Source organism: Anopheles arabiensis, chromosome 3 (genome assembly GCF_016920715.1).
Source record: "Anopheles arabiensis isolate DONGOLA chromosome 3, AaraD3, whole genome shotgun sequence".
NCBI lineage: Eukaryota > Metazoa > Arthropoda > Insecta > Diptera > Culicidae > Anopheles > Anopheles arabiensis.
The window spans coordinates 40224449-40246447 of NC_053518.1; the positions used below are offsets into that span (position 1 = coordinate 40224449).

A 21999-nucleotide genomic window follows, 5' to 3' on the forward strand; every position below is an offset into this window, starting at 1 on the left:
TGATGGGTACCGTACAAGTGGTTGTTAAATTTGGGCAGCCATAAGGGTTTTATAGCGCACCTTTTACGTTGAACGAGGGAAGCTTTTGTGTCCAGTGAACCATCATTGAACTAGGGAGCATGAATTTTATCTGGTACTTGAAAACCGACTGGGGTCGTTTCGTATAAAGCCTTTTTGGAAGGTCGAACAAACAGGATCATTGATTTCGATTGACAGGTGAAGTACATCGTCGTACTATTAAAAGAAGAATGCATGGTCATAAAAAGGTACATTTATCAAATCCAAATTCTGCAAGAACCAAGTCTAACAGTACTTGTTTCAAATACCATTGCACAGGACAAACCATTCGTTGAAATAATTTAAGAGCTTTACGAGTCGTTTGAATAACCACCGATGGTATGGAAATAATTTTCAACCGGAGCAAATTGTGCGGTGATTGAACTGGATGATGTTTGCCATAAAATGTGTTATCTTATCGTTCATTTTATAATCCAGCATTATTCACTGAAATCGTCAAGAAAACTTGAACCATCTGTTAAGTACATGGAAATATGGAAAGGACAATAGATAGTATGAAAGGGATAATATGACATAATTCCTTCATGTCATAATGTAAGTCATGGACTTTGTCTGTCCTGTACATCGATAAATGGATAAATCCTGAACACAACCCAAATGGTCGCCCTTGTGTATGATGACATGTATACATATTTTCTCAAAAACTATTTTCCTAGTCTCCTACTAAGTTTGTCATAAGCATCTTCAACTTTACCTTTTAGTTGACATATTTTTGACCATCAGTAAAGATTTTTTGTTGGAAATAGGAAAAAATCAATAACCAAAACAATACCACAACTGTCGGTGTTACCGTTTGTCCCGTAAGCTTGTACTCGCAACATCCGACGCTAGTAGCCTTCTAATCATCAAAAATCGTTGCACGAGAAAGTAAACGAAAAGCCGTAATAAGCAAATCAAAATTGAACCTAATCAAAATTAGAAAAAAGTAATTTTAGATCTCCGCAAACCATTGCTGCCGATGGCGTTTATTTTCTGGTTCGGTTAAAGTTTGTAGAACCTTCGGAAGAATGCTAATAAGTGAAGAACGTGCCGCACATTCAACAGCTTAAACCAAAAGCCGAATGATTTTTGGTAAGAAACAATAATAAATGTTCAAAAGGCGAGACACCCACATTGTACAAAAGTACATTTTATGGAAATGTTTTTTTGTTCATTTCTTGCTGGTAGTATTGTTGTGAAAACAAGAAGCATTTTTAAGAAGTAAGTTGATGTGAGAAGAAAAAAATAATGTTATCTTGTGCAAATCCTAGAACAAATAACGTTGCGTGGTATTACCTTTTAAATATATAAAGTAACGACCATGGTCTTTTGAATGTTAGTGATTTATTTGAGTTGAAAAGTAAACGATCGCATCCAATTAAAGAGAAACTTTCTGCTTCGATATGCCATGATGTGGACTGGTCAACTCAGCTCAAAACAATTAAAAATTGATCAACATACAGGGTTTCTCACGATTTATTGGTCGGTTCCCATTGATTTTTGGTTCGTTCCCATAATTTATTGGTATCATCCGATTGGAAATCAATACAATTAGAAAAAAAATTCTGTAAACCAACCTTAAAAATCGTGGTAACACACCAAAACAATATGGGAAGCAACATTATGGGAACCAACCAATAAATCGTGGGAAACCCTGTAAAAGAAATGCTCTAAATTTTCAACAACCGATGTGAAATGTTCTGCTTCCAATCAGAAATCATATACCTACACAGTGTGATAGGAAGATTTACAATCCCTTCGTACCCACCTCTTGTTACAAAACACAATCTGCAAATAAACAACTGACACTTTGGTTCTATTTGCCCAGAAGCTCAAATCGTTCAGTAATTTGAACATTCTTCAGGGACTATCGGGGAAAAATTTTCAACGGGAAGTGTGAGGAAAAGAATTGTTTGCGAAATCAATTAGACCTTTCCCTTTTTACGTTCATTATTGGGACCGCATTGTTGGTGCTGGAACAGAACCCGATTCGCTATAGTGGTAGACGAGTGCTAAGGGCGCCTGCCTGTTGTTATGCCCCAACCCGTTTTTGAAAGGATGTTTGTCCTTGTGGTATTATTGCGATTTTTATAGTTATGTTTAAATACCACGAGCGGAAACTGGCAGCCAAGAGGTTGTGGAAACGGTAGAATTGGGAGGGTGGTTGAATGATTTTATTAAATTTGCTTACCCGCTACCACGCACCAAGCTCTCCCATGCCCATAGTTCCCAAAACAACCCAAAAACAATTTCCTGCTTGCTTGTTTTCTTGCTTATCGATTTAAGCACCATCATATTGTACAGCCCCTACAGGAATGGAGTCTCCAGCCAGGTCTCCAGTCCCTTGGTGTGGAACCAGACTGTGTTATTTGTTATCTTCATTAGCCATTTGCAGGATCGAACATGAAGCGCCTGTTTGGGAAGAGGATAGAGCCATTTTCCTACCCGTTCACTCTCTCTAACAGTGTTATGGACCTGCCTGCTTCGATCTCTGTTTCGATTTGATCATACTCCTAACACTCCGCTGTCTAAAGTGTCAAGTGCCATTAAACCTAATAAGCCAAACGAACTGATAATTATGTAATTCGAGTAATCTTGAGTGCAAGTGGCGTTTTCACGTTCTTCTTACATCCAATTTTCCCTTCAATATAAACGGGGAAAAATCTTCCTTTTCATGCGAATTTCCCGTACTGGCAGGACAGGTCCATGCTGTTTCGAGATGCTACTTCGTGGAACCGTCCCAAACTACGGCACGAGGAATATGAAACAGGGTTCAATTTGTTTGTGTCGAGTACGATTTTGTTTCGCAAAGATGATATTCAAACGGCAGATCCAAGATGGTGAGGGTAAAAAATGTACTAGATGGGTAAATAAAATAACACTGTTCGCTGTAATTGATACAGACGGTAGGGTGTACACGATGCGGACAACGTTGGTTGGCAATTTCCTTAATGTTCAGTAATTGAAATCGCCACGCCAATAACTAGATCTGCCTGATAGGGCTGATAACGCAGACCCGTGAGTTGATTAGATCGGTTTACGTTGGCTCCCAGTTAAGTTGGCTGCAAAATATCCTGCAATTATCGTTTTAGTTACCTTCATAATACAGCTTCAACATGGTAGATTATTAGATTATTATTATTATCAAGAAAATTTAAATTAAATAGTCTCATGTTTGATGTACGATACTGAGGTTTAATTACATTGTTTGATTTATGTTTTTTTTAATTAGCGTAGTTAAGCAAAAAAAATTTCTGTTCCTCGATGTTCTTAGGACGGTATCCATATATGTTTTTCATTTTTCATATTTTTTAAACGACTGTAATGATAATCCTTTAATCCATCCAGTCAACTCCAGCTTTCAAATAAACAAATGTTTAAATATAATCCACTCGATGCTTATTTGATTGCATATTGCATACATGTTTATACATCGTATCAAGCTTGATGATTAATCTTACGGAAAAGATTTCAAGTCGTACAGCTTATTTACATGTTGTAGCATATCTGATATACAGTAATTATGAAAATACACACTATCGTGTGTAGTATCATATTTATTCAACACAATCAACAAATCAATCCACACCAAAGCAACACACCCCAGCCATACCGTTCATAGAAAAACAATTGAGACAACCAAAACGGGCAACATAAGCAAAACAAGCATTACTGCAGCAAAGTAGACAAAGATCGACAAAAACTTCTTTTCTTTAGCAACAACAGTTGAAACCTTCTTTCGCAACAAAACTAAAAGCGCAGCACAGCCACATAATAACAAATTCCTCATTCTGATACAGTTTATTGGTCGGTCTGGTGGAACAGTCGTCAACTTGTACGACTTAACAACATTCCCGTCATAGGTTCAAGCCCCGAATATACCGTGCTCCTATACGTAAGACTGACAATCATGCTAAGATAATAAGTAAGTCACTGAAAGCCGAGCCCAGTAGTGGTCTACAGGAAGGTCTTGACCGACAACGCTTGTTGTGCTGTGCCAAAGAAGAAGAAGAAGAATCAGTTTATAAATTGCACCCAAAATCAATAACCTCAAGTAAGGACAAAAATACATTTCTAAACTCAAATGTACAAAACTCATCACTCCTTTTGTGAATAAATATTTATCTGATTAAAATGGCAAGTCAGATTCATAGGGACTGTCAGGAAAGGACTATGTCCTTCCTACATTTATCGACTTCTCATTTGAGGAGTTTGGTTATGTCCCTCCACTCTAAGTTTTGTTGGTTATGTTACTCCACAAGTTAACGTTTCTGGTAACGAAACCCCCTTGAGGGTTTCTATGATCGCCTGGGCGATCAAGTGTTTTAAAGTTCGCTTCAAACAGCTTCATGCCATTTCGGCTCATGTCAACGAAACACTTAACTACTGTGACGGTGATCGACGACCAATGTGATGTGTAAGTACGATCATCATGTTACATGGCAAGCATCACATTACATGGTACCTATTATTGAACGCATTTCAATGCCTAGTCAGGAGTTCATCCTGACTGATTATCTTGTTACAAAATGATACTTCGGGATTAGATCGCGTTCGGTCGGTATGGATACTTAAAAGCGATTTTAGCACCAATTTCCAGCAATAGCTGAAGTCCAATGGTTGTTTCAAAGCATGTTCAGCTTAGTTAATGGTCGGACGTGGTTCCATTCTTATAAGGAACGTTTCTCACAGCTAATTAACTTACATAAAACTAATGAGTTGGAAAAGTATGGCAACGTTAGGTCGCTTATTCATTTAGAAGAAGCATAGAGTAGGTCATTTTTTATAGGATAAGAATCCTGCCAATTTATCTCTCTCTCTCGCTCTTTCCCACTCTCGTTTTATATTTCTCTATCTTTTTCTTTCTTTCTTGCAATGATTATCATTTTTGTTAATTTTCTGACTTCCTGGAGTCTACAATAGGTCTTAAGGTTAAATCTACCTCACTGTTTTTAGAAAATTGTCATTATTTTTTTTATAACATTTACTCAGATTTTTTTAATGGAGATCTCAAAACGTGTTATATATTTATCTGAAAATGTGATTTTGCTTTAAAACATGATGAATAAATGAATGGAGTGATACAACGATAGAAAGTATACATTTAATTTTATTGATTTTAATTCACATTGAAAAGGGTAAAACGTCTGTGTAAATTTTATTTTTGGATTGCATTCTATTTGAACAGAGATAGATCAGTTCATTGACCATGAACAAAACACAATAGTCACTCGATAATAAGCCTCTTCTACAATCATCGCATTGTCAACGAGGAATCGGTGATAGAAAGGATATTTGAAGTTCAAAATCCCTTATTCGGTACTCTCTGCTATCTTATTAAGCTTTTTCCATCATCCATTACTGTTGAAATGAAAAAAAAAGCGCCTATCGGTCGCTCGCTGGTCTGCTCTCCCTCCCTTTTGTAACTATCGCTAGTGCACCAATATAGAAATTGCATTTATAGTACGAACCATCCTCGTTTGTCAGCAAACAAAAACACTTTTCACACAGTCACTGTCATGTCACGGTCACGTTCAAAAACAACGATCCCACCAAAACCAATGCTTCACAGCATCCAAACAAGACGAGCAATTAAAAGCCACCTGTACCGTAGGGCTATTTTTGAGAACGAAACGAAAGCTAACATCAATCTTTGAATGAATGACGATCGCACGACCACCAAATGACGGTGATGGTGAAGAATGGCAAAGTCGCACCATGACAAAAACACAAAATTTTAAAGAAAAAAAAAACCTGCAATACTTGCAGTCAAAATATCGCATGTCGAAAATCACAACCGCATTTCGGAATTCCAAACTATTTTCCCGGCGTCCGGTCATTCAATCAAAATTCATATATCTTTGTTTTCAAAAATAAATCCATACCTCCGAACGATTTGTTCATAACTGCTAGAATATACGTTCCATTTCTTTCATTCATTGTACCTGGAATTCAATGCACAGGGAGTCAAAGCTGTTCACCATCGGGAGCTCGTATTAAGAGCCCAGGGACAATCCTATTCTGTTTTCACTGTCCAACAGAGGGAAACAGCTTGCACCTGCATAAAATGAATGCTCCGCTATGTGTGCTTTATCACCAACAATAACAAAAACGAAAGCCGTCCACACGAAGCTCAAAAGGCCTACAATCCAGCCAACTGTTTGTGACGGAGTCGACAGCCGATTTTGAAATATGATGAATTCCATCCACGGGCAACTGGTGTATGACTTACTAAATTGGGAAAATGAAATATCTCAACAGAATCAGCGATGGTGTATTGCCAAACAAACGAATACGTTTCGTCGGTTTTGCCACCAGTGTACACACATCCAGCGTGACAGCCAGGCGTCGTTAACCAGTTTGAAGCCAAGGTTGCATGGAACGTAAATTACCATTCTCCTGTATGGCGAACGTAACGAGCTACATTCACATGTACCACATTGGTTCGTTTCGGAAACCTGACGTTAATGCTCTATGGAACATTAGCTACGTTACCGCTTGCTTAACATTCAAATCATTCTCTTTCACTAATCTTATTTCATGCATAAGTACAACACCATGTGGTTGTGTGAGATGGGATTAATAATGGGTTATTAAGAAAAAAAAACAATTTTAATGATTCCAACTGCAGCATAACTAGCGCTCATTTGCTATAATACTGCGCATAATATTCCATGTTTGTCGAATGTCTTCCTATTCCTCTTACGTCTACCATCGACTTGATTACTTGTGTTACGTGATAAATGCGTGACAGTCACCCTGTACTGCGAAATCTTCTATCGTCTCTTACGACAGGACGGTTTTCAACCGGAAAACGCATACGAGTACACCATAAAAACTTACCTGCATCTCCGTGCACTGTAGTGCAGAGACTTGGTCCCATGGTTCTACAGGTTCAAGGACACAACGATTTGTCAAGCGTCAACGCGTCATCGCAAAGCTTACCTGTGAACGAGCGCAAGAAAACGAATGTGTCAGTGGGTCGATAGGTTTTGTATCTGTGTGTGTGTGGATGAAAAATGGTGGCGAGGATATGAAGGATTGCATCAAGCAGTTTAACCTTGCTAAAGCGTCCATGTACACTCGGAATATGCATGAGAGCAGTGAAAATGGAGGTCAAACAAAAGCTTCTCATGATCGCTGGACGGGTTGAGAATGCTTTTTCCAAGGTTCGAAGACATGTGCATTATTTTTTCCTGCTCCAATTAACAGTACTTTTTTAAATAAACACAGTGAGGGAATCGAGAAAAATTGGATTGAGCTCTTCAATGGTCTCGTATCGGCTGCTACGTAGAAAATTTACAATTCAAATTTTGTACAGGTTATGAAGAAATCGATAGATGTTAAGATTTTTACTGAATGTTGTGAAATTGAACATTGAGTTTAAATAAAAATTATTATTTTTTTCTTTTTGTAAATAAGTATTAACTTAAATGAGTTTAAGTGTCCACGTAAAACAATGATTTATTTGTTGGCTTAGTTAAAAAAACTATTGATATAATACACCACTGAAAATAACTAAATTATTAGTAATAAATGATATATCATAATTACATGCCCATTTTGAACATATAAAGCATTTCACTTATTTTTTGTTCGTGCACATTCAAAAGTTATTTCATTGAATTTGAAATAAAAAACCCAAGCAGAATCATAAAATTATGAGGTATGTTGATTTGTTATTTCTTGAGCTGATATTTGTTAAATGATGATTCCACGAAGCATATGTTACCCGTTATCTTAAAGAGCACGTTTAATTTGGCAGCAAACTACATCGCCATCCTGCCGAAGGGTGCTTTAATTTACGATGGGTGGGTTATTGATTAAATTGAATAAATTGAATCCCATGTAAAGGTTCACAAGGATAACTGAATGACAATGGAACCACTGGCATTGCTCGTTCAAAGGACGAGTTACCGTTTATAACAGTTCCGCTGTGTTATTGATGAACCGTAACTATATGGTAAAGTCATCCCCTTACCCCATTACGCCATTTTGTCAGTCAAAATACCATACAGAAGCGAATTATAGGGATACACAGGTAGAAATAACGTTCCTTTTTTCAGTTTCGTTTGTGTAAGTCCATAATTTTGATAATACCACAAAAAACGTTCCTCCCAAAATGAACAGCACAGTGCAGAAATGGACCATTTCACTTTGTTGTGCTGCATAATGTACATTGGTGATGATTGAAATTCAATGAAATAGCCATTAATTATATTTAAACGCACATAATAAAATACTCAGTCCGGATGCATTTTGTTGCGGTTAGCAGCCAGATGGCCCTATACATTACTCGTGTAACTGCTTACGTGATGTGCATCTGTTATTATCTTTGTTTTATTTTAGATGTCTTAAAGTCCAGTTAGGGAAAAATATACTTAAAATATACTTATAATATAATCAACCATTCGATACGAAAACGAATAATTAACAAACAAAAAAACATGGTCACACGCAAACTCACACGTTCGGTTGAAAATAGCAGTATGAACAAAGGCTGAAAAATAATAAATAAATAAAATAAAGGAAAACAAATAACAAACGCAACAGCAAAATACACGTTTTGACGGTGATTTGGAGGATAGGATAGCAGCTGAAATAAATCTCCTCTACGCGAAAATAATGTATTCAAATTATAAGCAAATATTTTCACTCCGCTTTCCGCTGCAAATGCGCACAGGAAAGAAAAAGGCTGGTGAGTCCGATCTCAGCTACGGAACGGCAAGAAATAAAACAGATTCATCCCACCTGGCCGGTACCATTTAACTACTGCAAATGATCTCCATGTCCCAAATTGCTCTGGCAGAGCCAGATAATTGACAGCGTGCTCATCCTACCTTTGGCCCGGACCGATGAACGGTGAGCAAAAGGCACTTAAAACCACGGACAGGTAGAAAAAGTATTCAAATAACAAACCACACCCGTTCCCATCGAACAGAGAACGGCGTACGTCAAAATTATATAAATTTGCAGGAAAACAGATAATTCTTTTCCTTCCCTAAGTGGACAAGTGAGCAGCGATGCAACAAATGCAAAAGCTGGCCTAAAATAATTTTTACTGTCGGTCAAGAAACATTTGCCGTGAAATCCATTTTTGGGCGATGTCGGTGTTTAATGGCCTTGCCCATCCTAAAAATGGCGCATTTTACAAGGAGACAGAAATGTTGGGATGGGTGGTCTGAGAAATAAACATTCTTTTGCGTCCCAGCGCCCAATTGATACCGCACAATGACAGCGGTGTAGCCCATTCGGCAAAGGTGGCATGGCGCTCTGCGTGTGCTTGTGTCTCTCGCGGGGTTTTATGTGGGAGCTTTATGGGGCGGTAATTTCGTTGATCCGCACTCTAGTTAGCATAAAGTCAGTCATTGGTATGAGCCTTTGGTTCGCTAGTGGGCAGTTTTGGTTTTGGTGTGTCGACGAACGTCAACGATATTTCACGGACGGACGGTGTGCGAACAATCTCATGCAGCGGAAATGAAGATTTAAAGTAATAAATGACCGTTTTGAAGCGATATGCTTCGCCAAGATTTCAAACCAAGGCGTGGGTCATTAAAATGTAGTATTTTATTCTTTATTTGAAACATAAATGATAAACTTTTTTTTTCTCACGTCGAATATTCGAATATTTCATCTACGAATATTTTCGTTTTGCGTTTTTATGTTTTTAAACAAAACTGTTTCAATTGCATACAAAACAGTTATTGAATGCAAAACTGTTCGTTCGTTTTGCAATTCAATGTTTTAAAAAAGCATCAATGTCTGCTCAACTGAAATCATCTGTTTAAAGAATAATATGAAGTATGAATACGGGGTTTAACTAGCTACGTACAATTAATAAATCTAAAGTATTTTACAAGACTTCGTTTCTTTACTAACATGTTCGAGTGTACTTTAACAATAGACAAAAACGAATTCAAGCAAACAGCAAACATTCATGCTTATCACGGTATATAGTATCTCATATAAGGTCGTGTTAAAACGAATTGTTGTAATGTGTCGGTGATATTTCAATAAACATTTAGAGAATAATTAATAAAAATCTCATTGAGTTTGTTGCAGTGAGGTCTTGTAGATGTCTTTTGTATTCATGTATTACTTCACCGCAATACTCAAATCATTTCATCAGAATAACTTTTCTTGCACAAGTATCAAACATCGAGCAACCCAAATATTCCTTATTTCCTAGCAATGATGAACATTAAATTATTAATTTATGATGCAATGCGTGGATGTACGTACATCAACCTATCCGGAAATCGTTCCTGTTGAACTTGATGGTAACAATCAATTATAGTCTTATTTTCTGAGAAAAAAAAACATTTACGATGTAATCAAATCCAACCGTTCTATTTTATGAAGCACTCTATTGGCCAATAACGTAAATGATCTTGTCTTACATCTCGCAAAAAAATTGCAATAGATCGTTGTTGGGATTACCTTCAATCTATGAAAATTTGATACCAAAATGATGTAGACAAAATAAATGTAGGGTATAAGGCCTACTCCGTCTCGTGGACTGCATAGTGGGGGAGATTAACTCCCGAGCAAATGCCTTGAAAATGACTGGCACCCCGATACAAGCCTTCGCTCTACTAACCTCGAAGCTTATTGAAGAGATCTTGCCACTCTTACATAAAGTGAATCGAATTTCCCAATGAGGGCAATGTGCAACACAAACTTGAAGAAAGATCTTAGATGTATATACATTAATTCTAGCTTGATTTATTGGCAATTTCTGGGGTGTTCATATCAGGAGCCTACGTGCTTCGTTAGCGATAAATACATTTTCTTCTACAATTCTCAATAAGTACGCACTATTGCAACTGGACTTTAGTTGAATGGGATTTTTGTTTAATGGGAAAATAGATGTAGTGCGTGTTGCCTTTGTGTGGGCGTTATTAATTCATTGCCTAACCTTAAGGGATATGCCTATCTCGAAATGTTATGCCTATCCCAAAATCCAACAATGAACTTAAACTCGAGTTAGACAATTATTTTTGCTGTTTTACTTCATGTTCATGGGTCGTTCTATCTACGCTACAGTTTATAAAACAATTATGAATACTTTTGATAGCAAATCTACGTCACTATCAAGCCACTATTAAGTCACTACTCATTTCCTCCACGAGCTGGGTTTCCTATGCAAGTGGCATGATCACATTGCAAATTGCATGATTTAATTATAATGCTCTTGGCCATGAAAGTCATTTCATTTTTACTCCCAAAACGTGACGGAAGCTTCATTGCAAGGTACTCTTGCCAACATCGTCTGACACAGTGCAGCTTTAACTCTTTAGTTCCGGACGAGTCGTTTACACGTGTGATGGCACCGAGCTCGAGTTCACAAGCAGCAGCTTCTATGAGCTCAGCCAGCGTCGTAGTGTCAGTTTCACTATCCCCACACCTTGCTTAAAAAACAAATTCGTTGGAAAATTGGATACACCAGGAAAGTTTTTTGATGCCATATGAACGGTTGTCTAACGTCTTCTTTCTAGACCAGCTATCGCTCATCGCACAAGATAGTGCCCGCGGATGACTTTTTCTATGGTTTGTTTTGGGACGGAAGTAACTTTTACCTTATCACACTCATAACCGTAACGGACTGTATGATATGATGGGGGGGGGGGGGATATGGGTCAGAAGAAAGTGTCTGGCTTGCTATCCCATATGACCGGTTGGAGAGGAAAATTACGATTTAACTGCACAGTGAAACAAAAAGGAATAAAATCCAGCGCCGGTAGCTGGTCGCAAGAGTGGTGCAAGTGTTATGAGGCACGTCGAAGAGACACATAATGTATAAGCTTTTGGTGAGTGAGCGTTGGTCTGGCGACATGTAGTTCCAATTCAATCTAGTAGATAAAATCTCTTCACATTCTTACACTGACGCTAGCTGAAAGAGTGACGGTGAAATACTCCGTGGGAAAAAAGAGCGTCATTCGTGAACTGGAGGCGTCATGCATTTTGCTGCGAGCCAAGCAGCAGCAGCAGGAAACTCGCGGTCTACCATGTCCCAAAAAACAGGAGCTTTCCAATTCAGAACTTTCCACCAAGGGGCACACTAAAGAGTTGGTTGAATACGCCGGCACAAGCGCTCCCAATGTTGGCATCCGTTTTCCTCTACCTACCCTTCTTAAAAACCAGGAAGCATGATCAGCTACGCTTGCACGTGCCAACAGGGTCGAGCGATGGCGTACCATTTTGCAGATTTGGCTGCATGAAAGAGAGCATTCAAATTCACTCACACGTACTCTAAAGGATGGCAGGCATAAGCACAGCGGAAACTTTTCTCCCTTTATCCTGCACGGATGATCCGACCCAGAATAGGTGGAAAGGTTCGCTACGCGTCGTCTCTCAGCGGCTGGACTTTCATTCCGGGTTGTGCATTCTTCCGAATGACATAATTTGCTTCATCTCGTAATCATTCGTTATCAGAATAATGGTGGATAAAAAATTTGGACACTCTTTTATTTTTGCTCTTTTCATCGTGCTTCGGACGGTGCACTAGCGCTTCCGGTTGGCTTGCGACTTGCGTTCTCGCTACTGTATGCAAAGTGGATTAAGACTCGTTTTTGCATTTGGTGTGAGTGGAGCCTCGCATAGGATGGGACTGTGGGTTGATAAGAGTATCGTTTTGTTCGCAGGAATGATTTATTGGTCTATTTCATTTGATAAAGTAGTTTTGATAGTTCTCAGGCTGCGAGATGATTGGTGTTAAGTTTATCGTTTGTTGTCACTTAAGCGTGTTTTTACAACCAACCATGCTACCGTGATGTTAGTGGTAGACAATTGGCTTGGTAAAATTTACCGCAGTTTTTTAACTGATTACTTTATTGCATGATTTTGTGCTATTGCTTTCTGTCTTTGAAAGAACTAAGCACGTCCGTCAGATACTTGCTTATTTTTTAATTTGTATCAATTTTACAGCTCTAGACTTCACAGCCTCACAATTATCTTCTGTCATGAAAGAATTGAATTTGCTGCGATAGCAGTACAATAGCAACATTGTAGTTTTGCTAAAGATGATGTTGATAGTATCATATTTTGATAATATTCAAATGTGCGTTACGCCACATACACAAATTTTAGCTCAAAGAACACATTTTGTACTAATGACCGGTTTATCAAATGATCAATGATATTAAATCTACACAAATTCACTGAACCAGCCATCACCAACCATCAACGCGATGATCACGGGTTATATCTGCCGGTAATTCCAAAACCTCAGCATGCAAACAAAAAAACAGCAACACATCAAACGAGCAACGATGGTTTTTCCAGTGTCAATTTTCAGTTAAAAAATGCTACCCCGACGGTAACGGCCAGAGTGACAAAATGAATACTTTTTAATAAAGTTATAAAAAAAGTACCCATTTGACAGCGGACTGCGGGGAGAGATGACAGTGTACTGCGTTAAAATCCGGTTGCTCGTCATAACAAATATTAATAATAACAACAGCAACCTGCGCTATTTCATTGCTGGAAGGAAAGTTACACTGACTGTGTGTACGGAATCGATTGCCATGGATTTCAGCATTTTTTTACTGTGGAATAAAAATATCATCAGCTTAATCGCCAGTCCATAAAAAGTTGACGGTGACCATTAAACCGGAACACAATCCGGTTGTGGACGGCTTACGGTTGACTAGCTCATGGTAACCAGTTCAGTCCGATAATATGACCGAATCCTGAGGAAGCACACACACACACATATTGGCGATTATGATCGGAACAGAACCGTGTAAAGAAGTATCGTTCAAAAGTCGTTGTCGAAGGGAAATGCAGAGCTGGACGAACCTACATACTAGCGGGGTGAGCTGGAAGGTCATTAAATTTTCACATTCTTTATTGCATCTCGTGCTGCAGGCGGCTGTGGCCAATATCAACGACAGGCGTCGACCAAAGCCATCAAACGGTTGGGTTGATTTGTTGCTTTTATTTATACATTTTTGTCTGTTCATATTGGGAAGGTTTGGTCGGGATGGTGCCTGTAGATTGTGTTTTGTTTTTCACTCAAAACATATTCCCTTGATTTCACCTGATTTGTAGTGGATGGTACGATGGCACAGCTTCAACAAGACTATGCTCTTAAGGTTTCCGTGCCAGTTTGTGGTAACATCGTTCTGCTAGTGACTTTTGATGGCGTCAGATTTTTGATTGAGCTATTGGATAACTCCTTTTTCTCCAAGAATTTATAACCAATCTATGAGCTCAATTTTCCACGCAATAGTTCAGTAAAATCCGGTGCAATCTCCGCTAAAACTTGACCAAGAGGGCATCCAGTTTACTACGAAGTATGCTCGACTTGTCTCTTGTTTTTTAATGCAGAGCGCGCCAGAGCTTGATTTTACTTGTTTTTTGTGTGTTTTTTATCTAATTTTTTTTTAATAGATAATAAGCAACACTGGATACCATCGTTTGATGGGTGTCATAAAAAAACATGGCAATATAATTTTAAACTCTACCACTTACAAACAGAATTTTTTATGTGTGTTTTGTAGGACTGACTATCCTGCTATGGAGGGGAATCAATTAGTCACTGAAAGCCAAGCCCACAAGTGGGTACAGGCAGGCCTTGACCGACATCGGTTGTTGAGCCAAAAAGAAGAAGAAATAAAGCTGCAATAAAGTGCTTAAAGTATGGTGCTTTAAAAATGTATACTGAGTAGCTCTTCTTCTTCTTCTTTGGCACAACAACCGTTATCGGTCAAGGCCTGCCTTGTACCCACTAGTGAAGTGAGCTTTGGCTTTCAGTGACTTATTGTTACCAGGATAGTCAGTCCTACGTATGGGGGCACGGTCTATTCGGGGCTTGAACCCATGACTGAGTAACTACATATATAAAAAAAGAAACATGAAAACAGCACATATCTAACCATAATCGGATCACTTATTCACAAAAAAAGTATCTTGAAAAGATTTTCAATTCATTGCTAACCTTAATTGAATAATGATCGTTTAGACAAGAGCTATAACAATTGGGAACTGGAACAAATATTATCATTACATCATTTGTACATATACAAAATAGCCCTCGTTAAACGATGGTTTTTTATCTCGATATACAAATCAAGGAAGCGTGCAATAGAACAAATTCGTTGATGAGCGGCTGGCACTACACTGACAGCTGGACACACTCGTACAACAAGGAACAGAAATGAACTCGACACAGAACGCTGGCCTGAACCCCAACAAACGGTCCTCGAAAGCCAAAGGAAATGTTGGGTGATAACTCATGTCAAAACTATACTGGGTTCCTGGCAGACATGACATGTGTCCTTTTTTTATTATTGGTAAATTGTCCAGCATTCGCTGATGTCCTCGGGATAGTGACAGGGTTTCCTCTCTCGTTTGCTTTTTTCTGTTGCTGTTTTAAGACAGCTCTTGGAATTGGACTAAACATGGCCAGTGTTGGGCGATGCCTTGATTGTCATACAAACGATGACATGTATGCAAAACGGTGGAATTTCGAATTGGGTCCGTAGGGCAGACGGTGTGGTCATTTTCTGCTGGTGAGTATCGTTTCGGGAGCGAAAGATTCAAACATACACTCATCATACGTTTTCGTTTTGATTGATTTGTCGGGGCACAGAGGGAATTTCGATTAGAACATGATGAATGGAGTGTGTGACTAGCGAGCCGGTCAAAGAGGGGCATAGGGTTTGCAATGTGATTGTAATAAATCCATAAACATGAGCCATGAAGGAGGCTTCCACGCATGACGATGATGATGATGGGGGAAGTATTCAAACTGACCTACGAATTCTTGCGGGTGGACCATCATCACAGTCAGTCAGTCAGTCAGTCGGAGGGATGTAAATGGATTATTGTCAGCTATTACTTCCATCACATTTTTTTCCTCTCTTGCTCTACAATGCCTACGATGGATCAAACTGTTAAACCTCGCGGACGGTAGGCTCAGCTGGTTTGAAACGGAAATGACGGTCTCTATGTTTTATGGTACGGTGCCGTTTCAATGATTTTGGGCCGAATATGTTAGATAGTTCCGAAATGAGAGGGTCCATACGAGTTGGCGAAACAATTTATCGTGAAACGATCGTCCCTACTCGTTCACTGTCATTACAGTGAGCGGTAAAACAAATTGATTGCTCTGATTGATTGAAAAGGTTTTGTTGAGGGTCACATTATTTTTTTGTGTAATGTCGCATATTTTTTGTGTGTAGCCACAAACATTTTACTGATGAATTCATGTGCACATTCATTTACTTTACATTTACAGGAATGGTTGCGAAATATTAATTTTATTTTAATCTGATTTACACAGCGTAAGCACAGTCGTACTTTTGAGTCTATATTAAGAAAAAGTGTAAGTAATATTTCTATCATTTACAACGAATGTTCCGACACCGGCCCACGAACCAGCAGTTATTCAGTTAATTTCCACTATCTCCATTATGACAGTCCTTTAATCGTGCCCTCTCAGCTGCGTTTGTACTTTCAGGAGCTTCGACCAACGCCCGATCAATCAACGCCACAAATATGTCACAATCGACAAACGTTGTGGTTTATGGCCTCCCTTTGCGCGCGTGCCTGTGTGCTGTGAACGTACAAACACCCTTCGTTAAATGATTGATATGTTTGATGCAAACCACATGGCCAGCCTTTGCGTGAGCGTATGTGTGGTTGAATTTCAATCTTCAGCTGGTTTGGTTGCGGTGCATTCCACCGCCAATGCGTCAGTCACTGATCACCCCAAAGTGAAAAGCAACAGCTCCACTAAAATTGAGCAAAGTACAAAAAAAAAAACAGCATGATCTACCAAAACCTCTGTGGCTGACTCGAATTAAATTATCATCAATGAGGCAACAACGATGTGTTTATGAACAGGGTATGCGCAAGAGGATAAGTTAACAACCACTCAAAATAGTTCAGCAACATTAATTTTGAAGTTGACCCCAACAACCAGTGAGCGGTATGCATTGAATGTGCTGCAATTTAAACATTCCGAGGTCACAAGCGGCTGCTTCAACGCTGAAGCAATATTAATGCGACGATCGATGCGCTGCATATCAATTAATTATCATTATTCAATTACCAGCGTCATAATTAATTTGGATGATGATTCGCCTTTATTGTGACAACAATTTGCATCATCATAAATTGGTCTCAGTTGATCGGTGTCATTTGTTTTACCACTGCTTGAAACGTTTGGATGCGTTCATAAGTTGAAGTGGCAGCTGTTCTCAAAGGATATCAAAAACTGTGGCCTTCACGTAAAAAAACACAAAAACGCATTCAAAGAACAGAATTTATATTCATTGACGATCAGTGAAGTTATCGGTAGAGTCAGGAAGTCCACAAAAACCTTTAAAAAGCAAACAAAAAATAATTTCCACACAAACAATAATCGTGACGTAATTTGTCCAGCAATACTACCACGATAGGAATAAAAAGAATCTTAAAAATACAACAAAGACCACACTGATTGTATGCTTCATTGCAACAATGCAATGAATACGTCAGTATAAATACACATTATTTATGCCTGTATGATAATTCATCACGACACAAAATACTTTCGAGCCAACCGTACGCCAGTAGCTTATCCTTGGAACTGCAGCGCATACGTACCTTTGTTTGCACCAGAGAAGATAGCACAAAGGGTCAGTCAGCGTTGATCCGGAAGTGTGTATGACAAGGGTTTGCAAATAATATACTTTGCTACATTTTTCCTGCTATGTCCTCCGCACAAGCGATGCAAAATGCATGCATGTTGTATATTATTGTGTGGAATTGGAAGCATAAACGAGGTTTTAAATCTTATTCCAAGTATTTTATTTATTACGTATAATTTCTTACTTGTTTTTGGAAATTTTGGAAATTAAAGCAAGGAATGGAAAATTCTCTTGCAATCTAATACCCGCATCATTTAGTTTTCTTCTGAAGATTACTATCTTAACTAGCTTAACAAATATATAGCAACTTAGCAACTAATTATAGGAAGGATATCTAAGTATTGTAGCAGCATACTATAAAGTGTGGATAATACTTGTACTAAAACCGCTATTTAATTTTAGTATTAAATGTGCTATAATGTAGACAAAGTTCCATATACCGAAAAGAAAGCATATACAAAAATTTACAAATCGTTATAGCATCGATTCAAAATAAATTTTATGGCAAAGTTTAAAGGCACCGAGGCAATAATCCTCAGCTTTTTTATTGCAAAAACATCACTCCGAAAGGAGCTTTATGGCAAACTGACGGATAGTTTACCATAAAATTATATTTCCATAAGCCAACCAAGCAAAAGGATATTCCTGATGCGTAAAGTGTAATGCGGCATATTCTACTCGCTGAATAAGTTTCAGTGTGGAAGTTTAGGTTTAAAAAGCTTTCTTTCTCGATTTGCTGAGCTTTCAAATAGCTTACACTAAACCAATTACAACAATATCTCCTTAGTTTCATGGTGCAAAAGCATCATTCAAATCAAGCAAATTCAAATCAAGTTGTATTTCCTTTTGTTTGATTAATGGCATCATTTCAGATAAATAAGTTATCTGAAATGATGCCCTAAAACTGAGTAAAGGAAATGTAATTTTATTAGAATTTAACTGATCAGAATGTTGCATTTTTCCATATGATGTTTATAAATGTTACACAAATACAATGTACACTACAACATACCGAAACTTTTAGCATTCTTCACCACTTCCTAAATGTATCTTATAAGTAAAAGTAAAACGCTCAAACCTATTGATAAAAAGTTTACGAAGTTTTTTTCTGTTTCCCACTTTCTTGCTTAGAGGTAGCACTGAACATAATACAATCGAGTTTAGGATTCACCCTTCCATGAGAAAATTCCGCTTCTCGCCGAACGCTAAACCACATCACTCTCTATTTGAAACAGATCAAAACAAAATGCTGCACGCACTTGCTTGTTCTCCTGCTTACTACCAGAAGGTTAATCTTCAATGCAAATGAAGCCATCCGGGGAATTGAAACTCAAGATCAAACGGAACCATTCGACGGGGTTGCTCGAAGGTACGACTTCAGCGAAAAAGAGAAAACTACCGAAACTGCGGTACCACGTGCTGCATTCGAGAAGGTGAGATAAAACCGTAGCTATGACGGTCTTTTTTCTGGTAAAGTGGAAGATGATGATTTTATCGTTCGTGTTTTGTGATCGTATGCTGTCCCTGGATGGGTTTACCTTTTCCTTTTTTCTACTCCTTTTCCCCTCGTTTGGTTGATGCTGCGTGTTGTTTGCCCCCTTTTCTCCCAATATCACCATACGGCGTGCGTACGTTTCAAAGCTCAATTCGTTTATCGTTTGGTGTTGGGAGAAAAGCTAGTTAAAAAAAGGTTCAACTCATAGAGAAGCTCCACATTTCTTCAAGAGTCCTTTTTTCACGACAAACACAAGCACAAAGACCATTGGTGCGTCAATCACTGCAGTAGTGTCATCACTGTCCGCACAAGTATCAATTAGGGTGGTAATTTTGGGACCGAGATTTGAGATCGCGCCCGATCGTTGCTCGGATAACGTGCTTTTATTTTGCAGCTTGTTTCGGCCTTTTTCACAGAATGTCCCTCAGATGGGGCGCCGGTCCAAAGATGTCTGCTATGGCAGTGGGTTGCTCGGTAGACGAATAAGAGTGATAATTTGAGCTGTTGTCCGGGTAGGTTCGAAACCGTCAAAAGTTTTACTTCTCTCTTTCGCCCTTTAGTACAGTGGTGGAAGGTTCCTATTTCTTCTTTACACTGCGCTTGTTAAAAGCGTGACAAGGCAAACGAGCCGAAGAAAGGAAGCCACTAAGTAAGAGCCCTTTCAAGACGCTTTGGCCTCACGGTCGTGTCCGTTTTAACGATGGTTGACAGTTAAATTTGTTTTATGCGCTCGTCGAGTGTTAATATAAAGCAAAAATAGAACGATAAGGAATCAAAAAGAGGACGGAGCACACAAGCGACAGGAGCCATCCCGTGGCACACATTATCGCATCGGTTGCTGCTGTACAACGGCTTCCGGTACACGATGATGGAGGTAAAATAGGGGACACGCCTTGGAAAGTTGACTTTTTTAAGATAAAATTAAAAATAAGACGTCCACTAGCCGTGAAACCGGTAAAAGAACAGACTCGTATTGCTTTGCCGTGTGGCGTGTGCTTTATCTAAGTGTAATTTTCCACCTGATAGCAGCCATCGCCTTTGCACCATACCGTACCACTCGATTAAGGCCACGGGGCGGCAAGAAAACGATGGAAGAAGCCAGAAGAATCTTTTAGATGACCATCGTTGTCTAGTTACTCGTCTCGTCAAAAAAGACAAAAAAGAAAGCCTCATTGCCGTATGAACTGGTCTGGCGCAGTGTTTCCTGCTTGGACTGGAAGGGTTCGTTGAGTGTCTTTGTTTTGATTGCCCTGACAAGATTGAATGAAATTCTCAATCAATTAGTTGAAGTACCGGCAGGAGGCATCCCTACAATGTAATGGATTGTCTTCTTCTCCTTTTGTGAAGGAGAGTCTTAATCCCATTAAGTGTGCATACATAAATGTTTTTCTATTGAAACTCTCTATCACAAAGCGGTAGAAAGCTTCAACCTAAGAACGGGTAATTGCTGTGAGTGGGTATACTAATCAGTGCAATTTCGTTGAAGTATGTGCAACTTCTAAACGGAGGTCCATGTACTAGGTCAATCGTAAATCTGAAAAAAGCCTTTTTCAACATTACAAACCTTAGCAGAATAACATTTTAAAATTCACGATTGAACTTCTGTTTCACATTGAAATATAAATGAAATCAATATCGACACACTGCTGCGTAAAATAGAGCAATTTGTGACACTTTTTTTGATAAAAAATTCTATATACTATACCCCATAGTGACTTTAAAATGTTGTTAATACAATAGCATCACTCACCTATTATTATTTGCAGCAATCCAACCACATTCATTGGGATCGTCTAGTAATGGATCGTCTGGATGCAGCATAAAAAGAAGGACCTGTTGTCTTTCGTCCAGCGCGTCGTATTAGTTTGCTTTTCTTGCGGAGTTTGATCGTGTTTGCTTCCAAATGCACCAGATAGTTTCATCAATTTTTTATACACTCTTGACTTGCCGATATTTTTCTGCACTTCCAATCACCAGAGCCTGTGGCACCACTGTCCACTGGCATCACTTAACTGTCAGCACGGTTTAATCATTTAACGATGATTTGAAGTAGTTTCAGCATCACACTTGCCTTAGTAATGTGGCGTTCACTGTAAAGTGCTCTTAAGTCATCGGCAATTTATAATATCAGCTTATCTTACACTTCGTATAGTTTGATCTCAATTTTCTGTGTGCATATGTGTGTTGACTTAAACGATGCCACTCGGCGAGGAGAATAAAATTCATGCACAGCTGGTCACCGCCAGTTTTCGGGATCTGCGTTGCGTATTTTATCACTCACCGTCAAACGCGCCAGCGCTTCTTCTGTGGCTCCTGCGCAATGTCTGCAAAAAAGAATGTTTTAAGAGAAAGGAAGCACAAAAAACACAACTTTAGAGTGGTGAAATTCAAACAGAGAATGGGAAGAAAAGTACACAAGCAGTGATAAGAAAATTGTGTTAGTATTCCATCGGGAATAGCTCAGGTAGAACCTGCTGCTACTCTCTGCTCAACCGCAGGACCTTGAGAAACACCTAAAATGGAACAAAAAAATTCGAGAAAACGGCGGATGGTGAAGGGAAGGCAGAAGAGGGAGAGAAATACATCGAAACTTTTCCAGCGGCCAATGTTTGCAATCATCCAATCGAACCGCTGAGCCAGCAGCAGCGGCAAACAGGACATGACTGGAATTTTTTAAACCAAAACCGCTTGCCCCAATCAAACGGAGAAGCCAAACCGATCCGTAAGGAAGCTTTCGCTCTTCTTCTTGTGGTGCAAAGTGCGCTTTCCTTTCACGCGGTAAAGCTTAACCTGCGGTAAAACTCAAAC

The 21999-nt window shown here is 38.9% G+C and overlaps 1 protein-coding gene across 1 annotated transcript in view; it reads right to left on the bottom strand.

The window, feature by feature from the left end:
- The window catches only part of LOC120900529 (neural-cadherin-like), a 267774-nt gene that overhangs the window by 130301 nt on the left and 115474 nt on the right, over positions 1-21999 (bottom strand). Inside the window, exon 4 of the mRNA XM_040307637.1 lies at positions 20942-21515. Coding sequence (XP_040163571.1) covers positions 20942-20975 — 34 coding nt within the window. The 5' untranslated portion in view covers positions 20976-21515. The remainder of the gene's footprint in view (positions 1-20941; positions 21516-21999) is intronic.